Source organism: Dromiciops gliroides, chromosome 4, assembly GCF_019393635.1.
Source record: "Dromiciops gliroides isolate mDroGli1 chromosome 4, mDroGli1.pri, whole genome shotgun sequence".
Classification (NCBI taxonomy): Eukaryota; Metazoa; Chordata; class Mammalia; order Microbiotheria; family Microbiotheriidae; genus Dromiciops; species Dromiciops gliroides.
Genome location: NC_057864.1, coordinates 281,078,600 through 281,100,220, shown reverse-complemented (window position 1 = coordinate 281,100,220; position 21,621 = coordinate 281,078,600). Strand labels below are relative to the sequence as shown.

Here is a 21,621-nt window from a genome sequence, read left to right as displayed (position 1 = left end):
AAGTGAATATTGGACCAATGTAACCAAAATAAAATTTCATTATATTAAGTTTAAAGTATATGATAACACAAATCAGTCAAAGGATTTTAATACATATCGATTAATGCAAATGTTAAGGAAAACTCAAAGAGCATAGGGATTTTTCAAGTACAAAGTGATTCCCTATGCAATTAAAATCACAGATCCAATCCCCAACCAATCTTACAATTATCATATACTCTTTCAGAAGACTAGGAGTTATTTCAAAGAGGGGAAGGCAAGTAGAGAGATGTGTTAACAAGGAAGTAAGAAGCAAGTACCTCCCCTTCCGTCCCCATGTGTAAACCCACTGTGTTAGAAGTAGTGTTATGTAGTGGGTAGAGTGCTGGAACTGAGGTTAGGAAGACCTGGGTTTGAATTTTATCTCAATTTCTTATTAGTTGTGTAACATTAGTCAAGTCATTCAAACTCTGTAAGTCATAGCTTCTCTGTCAGATTGGAAGAAGGTAGTGTCTATCCACTGCGCCACCCAGCTGCCCCAGTAGTGTCTATTCTTGATAGCATTTACTTTGGAGAGTTCTGAGCATTTGTGTAAAGTAGTTTGCAAATTTTAAAGTGCTACTTAAATGTGTGATATTTTAATTATTCTCATTTTCTAATTTTTTTTGAAAGCATGCTATGAGAGGCAGTGTTGCATATAGGATAGAAGAGCCAACCTTGGAGCCACTTCAAACCCTGCTTCTGTCACATGCTGGATGTGTGACTCTGTCGTCAAACAAAAGTCCACAATCTCTCCATGGCCCTGGTGACTTTTCTAAGACTATAAGTTGCAGAGCAGGTCCTGTTTTTCATGGGCAGAGTGAATTTTTTCATTAGGAAGTCTCTTACCAGTGAAATCACAGGCCAGGTCTAAAACATTTAAGAACCATATTTTTGGATATAATACAGGAATAGTTGATTAGATGGTAGATGTTTTGCTGAGACAAGACTTTAAAATGATATGATAGCTGTCCTCAAGTATTTAAAGGACAGTCCTGTAGAACAAGAACAAGACTTTATCTATTTGGCCCAGATGACAAAACCAGGAACAATTAATTTAAGAAGTAAATTGGGCTTGATGTCAGGAAGACCTTCTAAAATTAGAGCTATCCATAGGTGGAATAGGGTGCCTTAAGAGGTGGTAGTCTTCCTCTTTGGAAATTTTAACTAAGAGAGGTTGAATGACCACGTGTAGGAATGTGGGGATTTTTGTTGTGATATGGGTCGAAGAAGATTGCAATCATACCCTTCCAACTCTAAAACTGTGTTATTCTTGATATCAGAACATCATTTTATAATCATTCTTAAACTTTTTTTTCAACAGTCTAAATAAACCGAAAGCTAACAGTTAATTTATATGTCATAATCAACCTTGGCATGCCAAGGGATCGGAGATTGTATGTTGAAGGGACTATAGATGCCATCTAATTGTCATTTCAAGGCTATTGTAGCCACACTAATGTTTGGTGGTATGATTTAGATATAGTTTATAAGGCTTCATAGATCTGTGATTTTGTCAGTGTAGGTCTTCATTTTTCCAGATCACATTATAGTCTGACTACAACTTAGTAGCTAGAAATGCTCCTGACAACAATTGATGCATCCCAGAACCTATTTTAGCTGGTGATTCAGCGGACAGATGTAGGTCTGGTTAATTGATTCATATTCAAAGCCTTTTCAGCCCATTATGGCCAGCTAGAGCTTACTCACTATCTCAAGCTTCATTAGGATGCAGAATCATTTTTGCAATACAATGAGGCAGCAGAGTATAACCTTAGTGGAAGGTTTAAATATGAATTATATAAAAAATGCTATAGTGTGAAGTACAGATAACAGATAGGCTTAATTTTCATAATACCATTTTTTTCAATCTCCATGGAAAAAGAAAAGAATAGTAGTTAGGTAAACGCTTATGGAGTATTATTGTAAACCAGACATTGTATTAAATGATGGAGATATAAAGAAGTGGGGGCGGGGAAGGGACATGCTTATATAAACACCCTGATATTGGACTGATTATTTATGAAGAAAAGTAAATAACTATTTTAGAATCTGACTTTTCAAATCTCTACCATCTTCCTGCATCTATATCTGTTTCCATGCAATGTGTTGACTTTGTTGATTATAGGACTCAGCAAGAGGCGAAGAGGAGAAGCTGATGGCAGCTGGATAGCAAAAATAAGAGGAAAAGAAAATAAAGTTAGTGAAAAGTTCACTTCCTCATCAGAATTAGGAGCAATGGATATATCTTTCTCAGAAGGTATCTTAGATCACCATGATCTCCCAATAGCATGTGGTCATTTACAGAATCGAGTTAGTCCACCTCTTCAAAAAACAGCTTGTATTTCTCCTGAACAGCAGGAACCCAGAAGAAGAAAGAAATAAAAATTATTCCCAAGTAGCAAGTCCAAAAATGGCAAAACCTAGAGTTGTCAAAGAAATACATGAAAACAATCAACTAAAGCAGATGGAGACTAGTCTCAAAGGAGATAAAGATGGACTAATAGGAGCAGCAATGAGAGAGGATAAACCTGAGGGAGTCAGAACTGACAATGAAGATGCTTCTCAGAGACCAGAGACAGAGCTAACAACTGAGCATTTGGGAACCATGATAAAGGTGTAAAACAAGCATCTACTTGTGCCTTGGAATGCCCAGATCAGGTCTGCAAGAGCTTGAAACTCTCCCGCCAGAGCATTCACTAGGCATTAATCTAATAGAAAATGGAAGCAAGCCCAGGCACACACTATCTTCGCAAGTATTCCTGCCCACACCTTTCAAGCAAACAATGACAAGTCAAAACAATGGCAAATGTTCAAGACATTTTTGCCCTCACCATAGAGAAGACCCAAAGCTAAGGCATGTACATAAAGACATAACAGGAATGCACAAAGAAGCCAATCCTAAGACCTATTTCTGTGGAATATGAGGAACAGCAAACTGGTGCCCAAGAAGAGCAGCCCACTGGAATCAAACACAACACCCCCAAGGACAACTGGGAGTAAACAGATCTTGAATTTGACCCCAACACCAGTCATATTGGTAAGAATATAGGATTTTTCATTTTTGGTATGCTTTTCAGGGTCTTTGTTAAAATAATGTTTCCTAATTTGGAGAGGGTAATGGTTATAGTGCAAAGACTACTCTAGAAAGTCAAGAACCTGAATTCTGAACTTGGTTCTGTTACTGAAGCAGTTGTAGGACCTTTGTCATATCAAGTATCATGTTACATCCAGTTTTTCTGACAGCCAAAATGAGATGGTTGGCCTAGTTGATTTCCAAGGTCCTCTCTAGGTCTATATTCTGTGATTCCAACCAACATTGGTATGTTTGATAACAGGGTATGTTACACAAGTTGTATTCTCAAAACTATACTTGTTCTTCTTTTGTGGCAGCAGGTGCTTATGAAGTCCAACCACCTGTGCCCCAAATAGCCATTTGCAAGCAAGTCACGTCTTGTTCACTATACTGAATATTTCCTCATTTTAACTGAACAAAGGCAACATGTCTCTGAGGTCTTCCAGTTGCTATAAAGCTTTGTGATTTTTTTTTTATATTTTCCTTTTCTTCCCCTTAAACATTTCCAGCAGTAAAACTACTCCCATGAAGGCACATTGATTTAATTTATTAGTCCTGTGAGGTGGTTGGAATGCAAGAACTCGAATATGAACAGACACTGTAAGAAAACAAATGAACCACAAAGCTTGCAATTACCTTCATGCTATTCATCATGTCACATTTGGGAAGTGTTGACCAAAGGGACTTAATTGTTACTAAACAGGTATGATTTATTTGAAACAAAGGAAATTTAAAACAAGGAATGCAGCCCAATCATTGATGCTATAAAATGAAAATAGATTGGCTAGGGTTCTTATATTTGATGAAAAAGCTTCAGATCAGAGCACTAACTTATTTGTTTAAGAATATAATTCTGACCATCTAACAGTGATTCTTACTTGTTAGTTAGACAAGGCACTGCACACAGTACAAGATGTACTCTATCAGTGGTAGCTCATAATACAAACGTATCTGTGATCTTGCATATATAAGATAACTATCTTACACAGTGTTCATCTTGAGAAAATTAATAGTTTAGGAGATATTTGACTTCAAAGATCTGTGATTTCAATCATGTGAGTATTCCCTCTCCGTTGTAGACTACATGGCTTCATAGGATCATAGATTTCCAGCTGTAAGAGACCTTAATGTCCAAGTCCAATGCCTTCATTTTATAGATAAGGAAATTGAGGACATATTGATATTAAGTAATTTGCCTTCATAACTTTAAATTCATTACCTACTAGCATAACACCATACTGACTCTGATCATAATCCCTGTATGCTGTATATGGTCTCCATTATTTTGTTGATGCCCCTCCCTCTACCTCTACCATGACCAGTTCCACCAGTCAGTCAGTCAGTCAGTCAGTCAACAAGAATTTATTAGTTCTTATGTGATGACCTATCTTATAATACATTGATTCTAGGCTCTAAGTAATAAAGTTGTTCTGTTTCTACCTTTGTATTGCATATATGACAAAAAAATTACCCATTCGTGTATCTGAAAGAACATTGGCTAGACATTAGACTACAGCCTATATTTTATAGTATACACTGTATACTCTATGCTAATTGTCAGATCTCTAATAGAAGTCTGACCGCTTGTGGTAACATCATGCCTTTATTCCTCTTTTGTGAAAAAAAAAAGACAAAATACAGCTTAATACAGTTTAAGATATTTTGGAATATGATTATCTGAAAATGAAATTTAAACATTAAAACTGTTTTATGGATGTCAGGAATAATTGATACTATTCTCCTCCTATATTTTTTCAATAGATTGCCCCTCCTATCATCCTTTCTATCCCTTTTTCTCTCCTTCCCTCCATTGCCCCCCTCTCATTTTTCATCTCTCCCTATCTACTGGCTCCATTCCTAGCTTCCTACAAATATGTCCAAGACTCCCTGATCCATAAAAACTCTAGATCTCACCCTCCCCGGCTGACTATAATTCTCCTTTCTCAGACTAACTCTTGAGACCGTTTATGCTTAGTGTCTATTTTCTCTTCTGTCATCTTCTTAACACTCATTAAATGTGACTTCCAAACCTTATTACCCAATCAAAACTACTCTCTCCAAAGTTCTCAATGCTCTCTTAGTTGCCAAATCTATTGATCTCTTCTCAGGATTCAACTTTCTTACCTCTCTGCATCATTTGATGTTGTTGACCATACTCTCCTAGAGATTTATCACTCCTTGGGTTTCATGATATGTTCTCTCTTAGATTTCCTTCTGCTTACCTGATCCTTCTTTTCATTGGTTCATCATCCATGTTAAGCCCAATAACTTTGAGTGTACCTGAAGGCACTATCCTGGGCTTTCTTATCATTTTCTTTTCCTCTACAATGTCACTTGGTAATCTCACTTACTTCTATGAGTTTAATTATCTTCTCTATAAGATTGCCTCCCAAATCTATATATCCAGTCATACTTGCTCTCTAAGCTCCAATCCTATATCATGAATCAAGTTTTAGACATTTCAAACTGAATGTTCTATAGGCATATCTAATTCAACATACCCCCAACAGAACTCAGTTTCTAACTCACTCCCATGTTACCCTTCTCTGAACTTTTCTATTTATGGTGAAGACAGTACCATTATTCAATCACCCTGGTTACCCACTTTCCAAAGCTCAATAAATCTAATCTTGTAATTTCTATCTCCTGAACATCTCTCAGATATTTACCCTCTTTAAACTTCTACTAGACACCACCTTAGGTCAGGCCACTTATCACCTCTTGCCTAAATGATTGCAATGGACTTCCTATTTATTCTATCTTCAAATCTCCCTTGTTAATTCATCCTCTACATAGCTAACAAAATGATTTTTCTGAAGCATAGGTTTGACAATAATAAACTACATTCAATCCTACTGATTCAAGAATCAAGTACAGACTCCTATTAATTGACATTTACTACCTTTCAAAATTTGGCCCCTTCCTACTTTGCCAATAGTTATCCCTTCTACATCACGGGGTTAGGGGCACAGTACCTCCATGATCTGGAAATCTGTGCAAATTTTTTTTGGCCTTCCCTTCTGAATTATTAGTATGAATTATTATGTCATTAAAAGATAAAATATGTTGATATTATATAATACTATACATGTATTTTATACATTTCTGAGTTTCTAAACCTTTTCTGTGTTGTCTGTTGGCCTTTGTGTGTGTCTGTGGTTTTTTGCAAACTTGCGCTTTAAATTTGCATTTAATTTCTTATATCGACCCATGATATATCGAATCATAAATGTGGAAAGTTGTGAAGGGGAAGATGTGATGTGGAAGAGATAACTGTAGTTACACATTATTGCCTCCCTGGTCTCTATAGCTAGCCATACTGGCCAACTAGCTCTTCATACGTGATGTTTTTCTTTTGTCCCTAGTTTCCTTCAAAGCGAACTTAGCTCTATCCTCTTAAATAAGACTTTCTTGATTTGTACCCCCCCCTCAACCCACAGTTACAGGGGATTCTCTTCCTTTTGAAATTATTTTCTATGCACTTTTCTTATCTTGTTACACATTTTATCTTTCCAGGAGGATAGAGCTCCACAAGAGCAAACACTATTTTGTTTTTGTCTGTAGATCCTAGAACCTGCATCATGACTTTTTAATCAGTGCTTACTATATTGAATGAATAATGGGCATAAATAGTTTGCCTATTATAGGACATTACAAATCATGAATTGCATGTACAAAGAAATGTAAATATACCATTAGCTAGCAGAACAGTGGCTAGAGTGTTGGGCTAGGAGTCAGAATAAACAGAGGTTCAAATCCTCCCTCAGATACTATATTCATGATTCTTGGCAGCTAGGTAGTGCAGTGAATAGAGCACTGGCCCTGGGGTCAGGAGCATCTGAATTAAAATCTGCCAGACATTTACTAGCAATGTGGCCATGGGCAGTTCAATTTACCTTGTTTGCCTCAGTTCCTCATCTATAAAAAGAGCTAGAGAAGGAAATGGAAAACCACTCCAGTGTCTTTGCCAAGAAATCCCAAATGGGGTTATAGAGAGTAGGATATGACTGAACGCAATTCAACGACAACAAATAATCCTGGGCAAGTTATTTAACTTCTGCCTGCCTTAGTTTCATCAAACCAAAAAATGGGGATAAATAATAGCACTTGTGTCTCAGGTTTACTGTGAGGAAAAAAAGGAGATAATATTTGTAACCGTTTGGTAGTACAGTACCTGACACATAGTAGGTACTTAATAAATACTTGTTCCCTTCACTTTCCACCATTGAAGAAATGTATGACTGGAAAAAGGGCATAGACAGTTCATGTAGTAAGAAAAAGGACAATTTTAATGTTACCATTGGTACTCAGGTAATGTCAAGAGATCTAGAGGAAAAGACTCAGAATGTGGTAGAACACCTGTGGTGGATTTGTAAAAGGCCATGGACAAGAGTCACCCATGTTGAGAAGGTATGGACAGGTTACAGTTACATATCTAGAGAGACTACAATATTAATAGTATCACTCTATATCAAAATAAAGACATTGAAGCATCAAAGAAATGTATGTTATATATTTTAAAGAGTTATTGGACTGGTAAATTTGGCTGTAACATTAGTAGCTAATGACTCATGGACAATATATTAACATTGTGGCTTTGTTTTCCTATCTTCAAAATCAGTGGTTGGATAAGATTAGCCCTATAGACCTAGAGGAAGCCAACCAAGATAATCATTCACAGATTATGCCACAAAAGGATCAGTTGAAGGAAATAGAGATGTTTGTCTTAGAAAAGAGAAGACTTGGGGCAGCTAGGTGGTGTAGTGGATAAAGTACTGGCCCTGGATTCAGGAGAACCTGAATTCAAATCCGGCCTCAGACACGTGACACTAGCTGTATGACCCTGGGCAAGTCACTTAACCCTCATTGCCCCACAAAAAAAAAGCCAACACAATGACTATATTTGACAAGTAATACAAAATTTCATACTCATAATTCCCTACTTTTAAAATTGAAGTGGGAAGTTCATTTCCTCATCTCTTTTCCAGGACCTAGATTGGTCATTTTAATCACACAGAATTCAGTTTTGTTTTATTGTAGTCGACTAAGTGACACAATGGATAAAATGCTGGGCCTGAAGTCAGGAAGACTCATCTTCCTTGGTTCAAATCCAGCCTTAGATACTTACTAGCAGTATGACCCTGGGTAAGTCACTTAACCCTGCTTGCCTTAGTTTCTTCATCTGTAAAATGAACTGGAGAAGGAAATGGCAAACCATTCCAATATCTTTTCCTTGAAAACCTCAAATGAGGCCATGAAGTGTCAGACACAACTGAAAATGACTGAATGGTAATGGAATCATCATGTATATAATTTTCTTAGTTCTGTTTACTTCACTCCACTAATTTTTGCAAGCCATAGGATCATAGATTAAAAGCTGGAAGGGAACATAGGAGTCATCTAGTTCAACTTCTTTATTTTATAGATGAGGAAACTGAGGCATAGAGAGGTTAAATAACTTGCCAAAGGTCATTCAGGTAGTAAATGGTCTTACTTTGTTTCTCTAAATTCCTCATGCCTGTTGTTTCTTATCATGATAAAATCCCATTACATTAATTAGGTGGGCACCTACTTTATTTCCAGGTTTTTGCTACCATGAAAAGTACTTCAATGAATACATTTCCTTTGGTGTCCTTGGGGTAGAGATATAGCAGCAGGATTTCTGGGTCAAAGGATATTGACATTGTAATATGTCTTTGTCTTTCTCATCATCTCTCTGATTCTTTCTTTCTCTGTCTCTTTTGGTTTTGTAAGTCAAATGCTAAACTCATCTTCATTTTTTATTGTTGTTCTTTTTGTTTGTTTTTTATTTTCAAATGATTGACTCAAATGGCTTTCTTTTTTCAAAGGTCCATTTTTTTCAGATTTGTTAGGTTCAACTTTGCAGGATATACTCAATTTTTTTAAATTTAAAAAATATTTTATTTTAAGGATTTTCTATTTTGTGGATGCATCTTGAGGTCCTTTACTTTTTGTAATATTCTTTTGAATTCTTTGTTCCAATTTCTTGTGGTTATGGAGTTATCCTGGGCTATTTGAATCGAAATTCCTTTATAGGCTAAGATCTTGAAAAATTTGCTATTTTGAAATTTTAGTTTTGAAATTTAATCATTCCATACCTTGGAGTTTCAACCATGAGGCTTTTCTTTGGTAGCAATTTGTGGATTCAATTCATTAATACTTTGTCATCTGTATTAAAAAGGTCTAGGTCGTTTTCTTGTATTATTTGCCATAGTATGATATTCACATTTTAAAATTTATCATGTTTTTCTCTTTTAGTTCTATGCATTCTATCTTCATGGTCAATTGTTTTGGCTGACAAGAATTTTTTTAATAATTCTGTCTTTTGCTTCTCTTGTGCTGATTTTCCTTCTATTTCAATATTTTCAATATCCAAATATGCAATTCTTTTTTTAGAGTCTTTGGTACTTAGGAGACCTTTGCAATTATGTGTTATAAATTACTTACTTTGTTGTTTATATTCATTAATTCCATTTTGAGACTTCAGATTACTGCTCTAATATCTATCTTAATATCTTTTAAAAGTATTATTTCTTTTCTGAACTATTCTGGAATTTCATGAATTTCTCTTTTCATTGGGGGATTTTTGGTTCATTTTCCATCATGGTACTATACTTTTTCAATGTGCTGAAGTTTGTTTTGAATTTTTACTCATCTTCTACTTAAAAAAAAACCCCAAAACCCTTACTGTTTATTTGCTTGAATACTAAGCTTATATTTGGCCTTTTTTTTTCTTTTGGGATTTTAATTTATAGTCTTTTTCTTATACTCAGCATCTTGTTTCTTGAATTCCTCTTCAATTTTTGATCCCTTTCCCTCAATCTCTCTCTCTCTCTCTCTCTCTCTCTCTCTCTCTCTCTCTCTCTCTCTCTCTCTCTCTCTCTCTCTTGCAAGGGGCAATGGGGGTTAAGTGACTTGCTCCAGGTCACACACCTAGTAACTGTCAAGTGTCAAGTGTCTGAGGTAAAATTTGAACTCAGGTCCTCCTGAATCCAGGGCCAGTGCTTTATCCACTGCACCACCTAGCTGCCCCCTAATTTTTCTCTTTACAGATATCCAAAGCTATGTCCTTCCTTAGTCTTATAGACTTAAAGGATGGGGTGGGGGTGGGGGATGGGGGATGGTGGTGGTGGTATTTAGTTCCCTACCAAAGAGATAAGGGTAAGGAATGAATCAAAGGTAGGTTTCTAGGCCACTTTACCTTGAATATGGAAGCTCCTTCCTCTGGTCAGCTTTGAATAACCATGCCTTTAGTCTCCACTCCCTAGGTTACATTCACCTTCCTTCATTGGGCTATGTAGAATCAATATTTTCTGCTTCTTATGGGATAGGAAGGTGTTCAAATTGAATCACTGCTATGAAGGAACTGAACAGGGACCCATCAAGGGCAAGGAATCTGAGAAAAAAAGATGGTGAGGTTGATTGCACTGGCTGTGCCTGGTATATAGACTGGGCTGGGGTTGAAGAAAGTGAGTCAGACCTTTAAGTAATTGAATTCTCTGATATTGTGACTAGATGCTTTTGCCTGGAGCTGTATTTCTCTCTTATCTTAAGAATTCAGCCTTAACTGCTTTAAATTTGCCATTCATTTCCTTCTTCTGAGGTTTTTGGGGTTTTTTTTGGTAGTGTTGAGTATTATCCAATAAATAAATACTCTTCCTTCTTGAAATCTTTTTCCTATTTAAAGTACTTTTGTTGTCATATGTGTAGAAACCAATCTAACTCCACTAATAAGTACTTAGGAACTTTTAGCATGCTCTTCTAAGGCTTTGAAGGAAACAAAATCTTTTAAAAGATATTCATCATAATAGAGACATGAAAAGTGTCAAGGTTGTGTATTTATGTAAATTTATTCTCATTTACATAAACAAGGGCATTTGTGTAAGCACCTACATATGGTAATGGTATACACTTATGCAAATAGTGTTAACTCCCAACTTGGCAAAAGTGATAAAAAAACCTCTTAGGCTGCTCTGAGATGGCACAGTTGGGAAGATGTATGGGGCTGTGGGGGCAAGAAGGAAGGCCTCTGATTATAGGCAAATGAAATAATGAATCCACACTCAATAACTATCTTCAGGGTATCTGAAAACATAATGGTCCTAATGACTACATTTATGTTGCTCTCAGGTCTGTCATTCTTCACAATAAAGTTGTTCACAGACAAAATCTTTTATCACTATTTCTCTCTCTCTCTCTCTCTCTCTCTCTCTCTCTCTCTCTCTCTCTCTCTCTTTTAATAGGTGGTACCAAGGATCATGATACTAACAACCCTAGATTTCACATACCACTTCCCTTGTTCTCCAGAGTGGAGCACATTAAACAGGAGATGGCCAGAGACAATATACATTTTGTCCGATTTGAAGCAACAGACCTTCATGGAGTATCCAGGTCCAAGAGCATTCCCGCTCGCTTTTTTCCAGTAAGTTTTATATTAAGGTTATAATTTGATGCAATTCTATGACCATTAGTAGGTAAATCATGCTTATATCTATTTCTTGGAATCTCTAAAGCAATTCAAGCTTGAATTCAAGCATTCACTCAATTTCTCTCCTCAGCCTTTCCCCAAGCTCACAAACGTTTCCCAGGTTCTAAATATATCCCTTCAATTTAGAATGCCTCTTCTTCAGCCTGGCAGAAGTACAACATAAATTAAGATGGGAATTTTAGTTCTTTTGCCTTGAATCATTTCTCTCTACAGAATTATGTTTCCTAGCTCACCACAATCATGAAGATTATATTTTATTTGATGTGAGTAAATTACAAAAGGCGACCCATGAATGAGTATCAAAAGAAATAAGAATGATGAGATCAGTTTTTTGAAAAATAAGTATATTATAAATAATAAAAACAAATATAATAAATATAACAAATAAATAATAAATCAATACTATAATTAATTATAATATATTATTATAAATATTATAAAGAAATAAAAATAAAAGTATATTATAAATAATAATAAATAAAAGTATACCATAGCTATTAATTATAATTAGAAAATATATTAGTTTTTGGATGACTTTAAACATATCTGGAGACATTAGATAGTAAGACACAAATATTTGTAGATCTCTCCCTCACCCAGAAATGGTGTTGAGATCAAGTTGGAATATGATTTCTGCCATGTCCTTTTGATTTTGCTGGAGAAGTACCAATGTCAATCAGACAACAAAGCAAACCCTCTTCCTCCTTTCCTCCCCTCAATTATATTGTACAGTAATATCTGAGTAAGTATAAGATTTAAATATTTCTGAAGTTCAAATTAGTCTTTTTTTCTTATCACTATAATGTATAATTGTTATTTGTATAAAGGGTCTGATAAAGGGGCTAATTGAAAACAGATTATAATAAAGTTACTGTTAATTATTGATAAAGAGTCTTCAACAAAACCTAGTGCAAAAGAAAAGGCATGAAGTGTTGTTATAGGACCAGAATTCAGATCCAGTTCTGCCACTTAATACTTGTGTGATCCTTGAAGCAAGTCACTTGCCCTCTTTTGTTCTCACTTTTCTCATTTGTAAATTAAAGGGTTTGAACTAGATTATCTCTAAGGTACTTTCCAGCTCTAAACCTATGCTCCTCTGATACCATGATCCTCACCTTAGTATCTTTTCCCCCCTTTTTTTGGTGTGGCTATCTAGGTTAAGTGACTTGCCCAGGGTCACACAGCTAGTGTCAAGTGTCTGAGGTCAAATTTGAACTCAGGTTCTCCTGAATCCATGGCCTGTGCTTTATCTACTGTGCCACCTAACTGTCCCCCTTTACCCCAGTATCTTATAGCTGTGTGTTTCCAGGGGTGTGTTTGTAAATGTTTAACAACCACCTCTCTGAAAATAATGTTCACATGATATACTGTTAAATTTAATCTGCACTATTAATATTTTCTCCATCACTTTCTTAAATTTAGACAGTAAACAGCATAATAAATCAACTCCTCATTTATTGTATCTGCTGACTTCTGAGATGAAAATTTAAAAATCATCTACTGGAGCTGGTACAAGCTGGTTCCATCAAACCCCTGTTTATAGCTGAAGTGAAAGATAAGCTCTGGCAGGTCCTACTCAATTAGAAAGGTTTTGTGACCTTTGCATAATCTCTTGTCTGAGAACCAGCGTCACTGAGTTTGAAGAGGTATATTGCCAAAAGGTTAGCCGCAGGATGATTTTTTTTGGGGGGAGGGGAGGGAACCACAGCATTTCATGAATAATATTAAGATTTGGTGACACAGTAGATATAGTACTAGGTCTGGAGTCAGAAAGACTCATCTTCCTCAGTTCAAATCTGACCTCAGGCATTTACTATCTTTGCTACCCTGGGCAAGTCACTTAACCCTGTTTGCCTCAGTTTCCTAATTTATAAAATGAATTGGAGAAGAAAATGGCCAGGAAAACCCCAAATGGGGTCCTGGGCAGTCAGATATGACTGAAATGACTGAACAATAACAACAACAAAACCAAGATTTAAAGTGATTATATATGATCTGCTTTGATAAAAATAAGTACCTACACATAAGCTATCCTTTTATTTAAATAGAGAACTCCTGTGTTTTTTTTTTTAAATAAGTTATATAGGGGCAGCTAGGTGGTACAGTGGATAGAGCACCAACCCTGGATTCAGGAGGACCTGAGTTCAAATCTGGCCTCAGACACTTGACACTTACTAGCTGTGTGACCCCAGGCAACCAATTGCCTCACCAAAAAATAAAATAAAATAAGTTATATAGGGTAAGAATGTAGCCTGACTTAGACTGATGGCATAAGGCTACTAATGAGAAAGATCTAAGAGGTATTATTTCTATGAAATCACAGGTCCAATTCTTATCCCTGTTGTACAATTAGCCTATACTTGCACAAAGTGCTGAGTCAAAGGTGGGCTAAGTATAAAGGTGCTAACAGAGCAATAAAAGTATTTCATATATGACAGTCCATAGATAAAAATCTATGTAGATATAGTTACAAATAGGTAATCAACCCTAACCAAATTTTGTGAAACATCAGCGGTAATTCAAATCCAATGGATATGTCAATGTTTTTTCAGTCTGGTTGTGATGTTGAGAGATAAAATAAACAAAATCATGCATGCCATTAAAAGGCACTTGTAAAATATTCATAGTTTGAAATCTTCTTTCCAGCCCTTAAGGACAAGTGAAATAGTTCCTAACTAGACATGTTATTGATTATTTAAAATAAATCTTATTTACGTGAGGTCAATGCAAAAAACAAATCCCAATGATTTTGTAAAGACAGAAATCATAAGAACATAGATACAGAGCTGGAAGAGGCCTCAAGGCTACCTGATCGAACTTTATCATTCTAGGGATGAACAAACCAATGCTCAGAGAGATGAACCAACTTGTACAAGGTCACAGGTGGATCCAGGACTAGACCCCAGTTCTCTTGATTCTAGAATTGCTTTCATAACATTCAGATGAACCAGGATAAGGATTAAGGCCTGAGTGTTATAACATATTCCCATAAAGACCCATTTTACCCTTGTTTGTTTGTGTGTGTGTGTGTGTGTGTGTGTGTGTGTGTGTGTGTGTGTGTATGTGTGTGTAAACCATGGTAATAGATTTAAAAAATTCTATTAGCTCTTTGAAGAATGCAGTAATGATCAATTCTGTTAGCTTTTGTATTACATTAGCAAATTTCTTTCATAACTTTTTCTTGTTCAAGCTTTCAAGTTTCTAATTCCAACTGCTCCATAACATTCCTTCTTATTTAGGAAAAAGCAATCCATGGTATTTCCATGCCCAGAGGTTATCTTGAACTGACCATGAATCCTAAAGACAGTGAAGTGGATCATCTAAGTGTAGCCAGTTTTAATAGTGACATCATCCTGATCCCTGAGTTATCAACCTTTAGACCTCTACCGTGGACTGAGAGAACAGCGAGAGTGATATGCGATCCCTTTACCATAACGGGGAACCCTCTATTGACCTCTCCCAGGCACATTGCCAAACGACAGCTGAACCACCTGCGGGACAGTGGTTTTTCTCTGTACTCTGCCTTCACCTATGAATTCTGCATTTATGGTGTTGCTGAAGTTATAGATTCAAAGACAATATCCTTTCCCATGGGAATGCTGCTAAGCAGTCATGATCAGCTCTTCATTCAGGAGCTTGTTGATGGAATGTATCACATGGGCGTCAATATCGAGAGCTTCTCTTCTTCCATTGGGCCTGGTCAGATGGAAGTGACTTTTTGGCCAGAATTTGGCATTACTTCAGCAGATAATGCCTTCACCTTCAGGACAGGTAGCAAAGAAGTGGCAAAGAAACATAATTATCTAGCCAGCTTTTTCACTGAAACAGGATTTTATAATTCGGGAATTCTGGCTCACAGTCTGTGGGACACCAGTGGGAGAAAAAACTTGTTTTCCACTGGTTTTAGGGTACAGCAGCTCACAGACATCGGGAAAAAGTGGTTAGCAGGGCTCTTAAAGCACTCTGCTGCTCTCAGCTGCCTAATGGCACCTGCTGTCAGCTGCAGAAAGCGCTATTCTATGGATTGTAAAGAGCCAAAGGAATCTGTGGCCCCAACATGGGGGTATAATGATAATAGCTGTTCTTATAATATCAAGTGTCATGGTGAGAAAGGCACACAAATAGAAAACAAACTGGGTTCAGCCACAGCAAACCCTTATCTTGTACTTGCTGCTACCATTGCTGCTGGTTTGGATGGAATCCAAAGTGGGAATAGTTTCTTGGATGGTCCAGATGACAGTGAAAACCTTGTTCAAATGAAGCCTTCAGAAATCCCTCTAAAATTGGAAGATGCTTTAGTGGCACTTGGAGAAGATAAATGTTTGAGGGAGGCTCTGGGAGACACCTTTATCCATTACTTTGTTGCTATGAAGCAATATGAGTTGGAAAATGAAGAAACTGAGTCAGAAAGAAATAAATTCCTAGAGTATTTTATTTAGAAGACAATGAACTTCTCCCCTCTTCCAAATACATTATGATTGCTTAAATACTTGAAGAATTGTTAATTCAATTCAGCAAATGTTTATTAAAAGCAACTAATATTTATAGGGTCCTATGCTAGGTCTGGAGTAATCAGAGGCAAAAACAGTATCTTCAAAGAATATAGGTCCTAATGGGAGGGGGTGTCTTTTGAGGGTACAATATGTGGGCAAATAAGTAAAAACTGTTATATAAGGTCATTACAGGAGGGAGAGAACACTAATGTTTGTAGTATAGGTAAGGGATAGAGACCAGAAAAGGCCTTGTGGGACTCTGGATAAGGTACTAAAGCTCCCTGGGTGCAAGTTTTCTCATCTGTAAAATGAGGGAGGGAGAGTCTCTTCAACTTCTAAATCTATGATCATAACATCCTATAATCTCTTACAAATCAATGCTCAAAATGGGTGACCAATAGCCCCCCCCCATCCAAATATTTTTAAATTCTCCCACCTATGGTTGCTATAGGTGTGTTGTAGAAAGGATTAACACATCAGAGAGAACCTGGACAAGATGACCTCTGATGTTCCTCTCAGCTCTAGGAGTCTATAATTCTCTGATCAGTAACTTCTTAAATATGGTATTATTTGACTTTATAGACTGAAATGAATGGTATGTTTGGTTAGGAAAGAAGCAAAAAAACCCTACTTTAATAAGACACATACTGAAAATACAAGATAAAGTTAAAGGGAAGAGGATTAAATTCTAGGAGATAAGTTTGCATACTTTCCTTGTGCTGGCAGAAAGGCAAAAACACTTATTGATTGTTCCCTGTGTATTGAACTCTGTACTAAATACTTAACTGAGAGGCATACATAGCTTGACCTTTTAAAGGTCTACAGTATACATGTACGTGAGAAAACAAGAACATTCAATAAACAATGCACAGGAAAGTAAAAATTAGTGCATAAATATATCATATTTTATATATATAAAAGTTATATGTTACATATACACAGATATATGAGTATTTATGTATACACTTACACATATTCATACATACACACATATATATACTATATATACATACGCACGCATGCACACACACACACATATATATATACACACACATACATGCATACATAAATTGCTTGGTATAGAGGAAGAGAGGGAAATGGGAATCAGAAGGTTCAGGTAAATCGAGAAGAGCCTGATATTTTGGACCACCAATTTTACCAAGTAGTAGCTATATTGGAATATCATATACTTTCAAAATTTTAAAATACAATGAATCAAGAGAAAAAATATCTCGTGTTTATCACTTGCTCTTTGAAGCAGAATACATTTTTAATTCATAGAATTACAGATCTTTAAAAGTGGAAGATAATTTAGAGATTAGGGTAAGCTTCTTTGAGGGGAATGGAGATATCAGTGAAGGAATGAATAATGAAATGAATGAAAAGCATTGTTAAATTCTTACTATGTGCCAAACACTGGCTAAGCACTGAGGATACAAAAAGGAATTGTGATACCGCCTTTATTTTCATGGAACTCACACTTTGAGGAAATAACACCAAAGACCAAGTGAAGTTGTAGGCTAGCTGGAGAGGCCTGATGTCATAATGATGCATCAGTAGGGCCAATGACAAGGCCCAGAGGGTCCTTTGCTAGTCACTAGGTCAGATGACAGTACCTGGGCTTGGAGGATATAGCAACAAGGCAGATGGTAATGCTTGGTTATTTTATATTTCATGGGAAGGCATAGATTTAGTGACTATATCTGGGCATCCTTGGGGGAGGTGGCGAGGTGAGAAGTCAAGGGAGCTGGATACACCTGTTTGTAGTGGGTCTTCCCTAAGATTTTGTTCTGGGCCAGCTGAGAGCAAAGAGAGAAGGTAAAGGAGGAAGGCCAAATGAGGAAGGTTGCCTCTACTTGTGGTAGGTGAATGAATGAAAAAGCATTTATTAAGGACTTATTATACTCCAAGCTCCACAAGGAAAGGGAGTGTGTCTGTATAATATTTTTTACTTCATATCCCCAGTGCTTTGTCCATAGTCAGCCCTTAAAGAATATCTGCTGAATGAATGGATGAAACTAGTCAAACCCTCGACTGACAGATGAAGAAACTAAAAACCAGAGAGCTTGTGTATTTCTTTATAAATGGACACAGACTGAGAACAATACAGAACACATTGTGTATATCATGTTCATATTATGCTAAAACCGTATTTTCATTTTCTGCTCACCCTGTAGTTGTAACAGTTCATTGTCAGTGCCTGCATTGCTAGTGAGAAATAAAAACCTGTTCTATTGGCATCTGAGAAATGATGCATGTGTTTTCTGTTCTTGCAGGACCACACCCATCCTTTTGCTAATGGGCCACTTGTTACAAGCCAAAGCTGAGACATAGCAACCTCTTTTCCATGTCATAGTAGAAGTGGCTAAGAAAGAGGAATTGATATCAGATACAATTTTTAATTTCACCAGATTTTGCATTGGAGGTCTAAATTTAATAGATAGATAGGTAGGTAGATAGATGGATAGATAGATAGATGATGAGATAGTAGATAGATGGTTGGATGAAATAAGTAAAAGAGGTTTCAAGATTTCACAACTACTTTCTCAGGCAGAAAATAGTTGCTTTGTTCCTTCTGATTCAACAGGATTCCAATGAACACTTGTAATAAAAGTCTTTACAACTCTCCAAACACTCACCAGCTGTAGGAGCAATGGTCCCTGGGTCACTTCTTCCCTTTGAGCCTCAGCTTTCTCATTTGTAAAATGGAAATGATAATCTTTTCATTTCTTAACCATATAACTTTGTTGTAGGGAAAGTACTTGCAAATTTTAAAGCACTCAGAAATATGAGTCTTTACTATTATTGTCCAAATTGGCAATATTCCCCATCATATAACATGTATGTCACTCATATCAGACATGCCTGTGTCATGAAAGAACTGTTTCTTTTTTATATACTATTTTATTTTTTCCCCAATTACATGTTACAATAATTTATAAACTTTAAAAAAATTTTTTGAATTCCAAATTCTATCCCTTTTTGCTTTTCCTCCTTCCTCCCTGAGACAGTAAACAATCCAATATAGTTTCTACGTGACAATCATGTAAAACATTTCCATATGAGTCATTTTGTCTGAGAAGATTTGAATAAGAAAGACAGAAAGAAAGAAAAGAAGGAAGGAAGGAAGGAAGGGAGGGAGGGAGGGAAAAATGTCATGCTTTAGTCTGTATTCAGACAGTATCAGTTCTTTCTCTGAAGGCTGATAGTATGCTTCGTCATTAAGGACCTGTTTCATTCTACTCTGGCTCCAATCCCACCCAGAAATGCTGAAAAATCCCTTCCCTAGATATCCTAATGGAGTGGCACCAACTCCCAACCTCCCAAGCACATCGGTCAGAAGAAGGTTTGGTAAAAGAGAAATGAAAAGAGTAAACATTGGCTATTGTGCATTAGTAGATTCCAGTAACCTGAAATCTGATATCAGGTATATGAGGGTGACTATACTTGTTTTTAGCACTTGAGATATTTTTATGGGGTTAGGAGGGACCTCAGATATTTCCCCTACTAATTTGGCCAACAATTTCAGTGTCAACTCTGGAAAAGCTGAGTAGATAGCCATTAGCCAGAGAACAATAAAGACACCTTAAAAGTCAACTGGTCCGGGGCAGCTAGGTGGCGACAGTGGAGAAAGCACCGGCCCTGGAGTCAGGAGTACCTGAGTTCAAATCCGGCCTCAGACACTTAACACTTACTAGCTGTGTGAGCCCTGGGCATACACTTAACCCAAATTGCCTCACTAAAAACAAACAAACAAACAAACAAAAAAGTCAACTGGTCCAACCCTGACATTTAACAGATATGGCAAGAGTGCTAGAGAAATAAAGTGACTTACCCAAGGTGCCACAGCTAGTGACTTGTCTAGACTAGGCCTATGCATATTTTAATTGCTGTGGGTGATTTTCGCGAGCTGCTGGTTTTTGAGAACTATTTGGAGGACTGTTTTATGGCTGGAAAAATAAATCTTTATGAATCTCTTTTCGGAAATTGCTTTCTTATTTTGCTTTCCTCTAATTGTTCTAATCAAGCTTAAGGGGAAATGTGATTACTGAATTTAGAGTTGCTTATTAAATGAGTATATATACTATGTGTAAATTAAAAAAGTATGATGACTTGAAACAGGAACTAAAACATTAGTACCACAGTAAGGGGTGTCTATTTTCAAAGACATATTTATTATACCAAATCTCATTTGACTGTGTCTGAAACTGCTATATAATAACAGCCAAGTTTGAAATGATGATTTGAATGAAATGAAGATTTAAGCACTTTAATATGAATACAATTGAAAGCACACTTTGAAGTCTGCACTTATCAGTAGCACAGCCCACCCCCTGACATCTCTTGAGTCACTTGTTTGATGAAACTGACTTACAAAGATGTTTACAATGTAGTGTGGAATTATTAAGTGAGGGAAATACATTTTCCTTTTGGGTTGCCTATTAAAAGTTGGAAATTGTGTTTCTATTTATACAAGATGTGTATGCACATGGTGGAGATATAATTCAACATTAGTATTACAAAGAGAATCATTATAAAAAATGATGTTGCCCCCAAACATCTTCCCAAAACAACATGCCACAGAGCCAGAAATCCCCAGAGTTAGAGCCAGTCTCCAAATTGAAGGCACTGTGTCTCCAGAAAACCCCTGTCAAAAAACAAATGTGTTATTTGGGAGAAGTAAGAATATCGAGTCATTTGCATAGATTTATTTCTCAGATGTGACCTTAGAAGGCAAAGGGAATAGGACATGGGATAGGCAAAATTCTAATAGGAGAAAACAAAGAAGCAGTCTTGGATTGGCTTTTACTGGGAAGACTGGGGAATAACAAAAACAGTGTGAGTCTATAACAGTCTTGTTCTATACAAAAGTGAAGGTAATAATAGAAATAAGAAAAGTTTAGTTAGAAAGTTAAAGGAGAAATAGTAAGAAAAATCCTCGGGATTTTGGGAGGATCTTCAAAATGCCTTTTCAAATAAAAATTGATTTTTAATCCTACTTCATTGTTTGTAAAATGCTTGCATGCATTTATCTCATTTGAGCATTTTAAAGAAACTTGTGAAGCAGGAGTCCAGATACTGATATTTATGTTAGAATTTCAGCTGGAAGGAACTCAGCAGCCATCTAGTATGGTTGGTTTACAGATGAGAAAATTGAAACAAAGAAAAGTTAAATGACTTGTCCAAGATCACACTTCTTGTAAATTACAGAGCTGGGATAAAAATTGTGACTGAAAATATTTAAAAAAGTCAAAGATATGTGAGATTGGGGGATTTTATGTATGACTAAGAAATATGAAAGTAATATTTAATTTGTAAATTAAACTTTAAATAAAATTTTTAAGGCAATATACTGATAAATATATGTCAATTAATTACTATTATCTAAGCATTAGGAGCTGACCACAAAGCTCTGTAAACATTTATGAAAGAGGAAATATTAAAGATATATTTGAATATCAACAACAATAATTTCACTGTAATGTCAACAGTATGCTAATGGGATGTTATCAAACATGGTATTA

The 21,621-nt window shown here is 36.3% G+C and overlaps 1 protein-coding gene across 1 annotated transcript; it reads left to right on the top strand.

Annotated features, from left to right (window-relative positions):
* The first annotated feature begins 979 nt into the window (after window positions 1-979).
* LGSN (lengsin, lens protein with glutamine synthetase domain) lies at window positions 980-16,042 on the top strand. The gene is given in 8 exon segments (XM_044003427.1): window positions 980-1,082; window positions 2,147-2,388; window positions 2,390-2,614; window positions 2,617-2,659; window positions 2,662-2,903; window positions 2,905-3,058; window positions 11,359-11,537; window positions 14,843-16,042. Coding segments are annotated over 8 exon segments (2,388 nt in total).
* The last annotated feature ends 5,579 nt before the right edge of the window (window positions 16,043-21,621 follow it).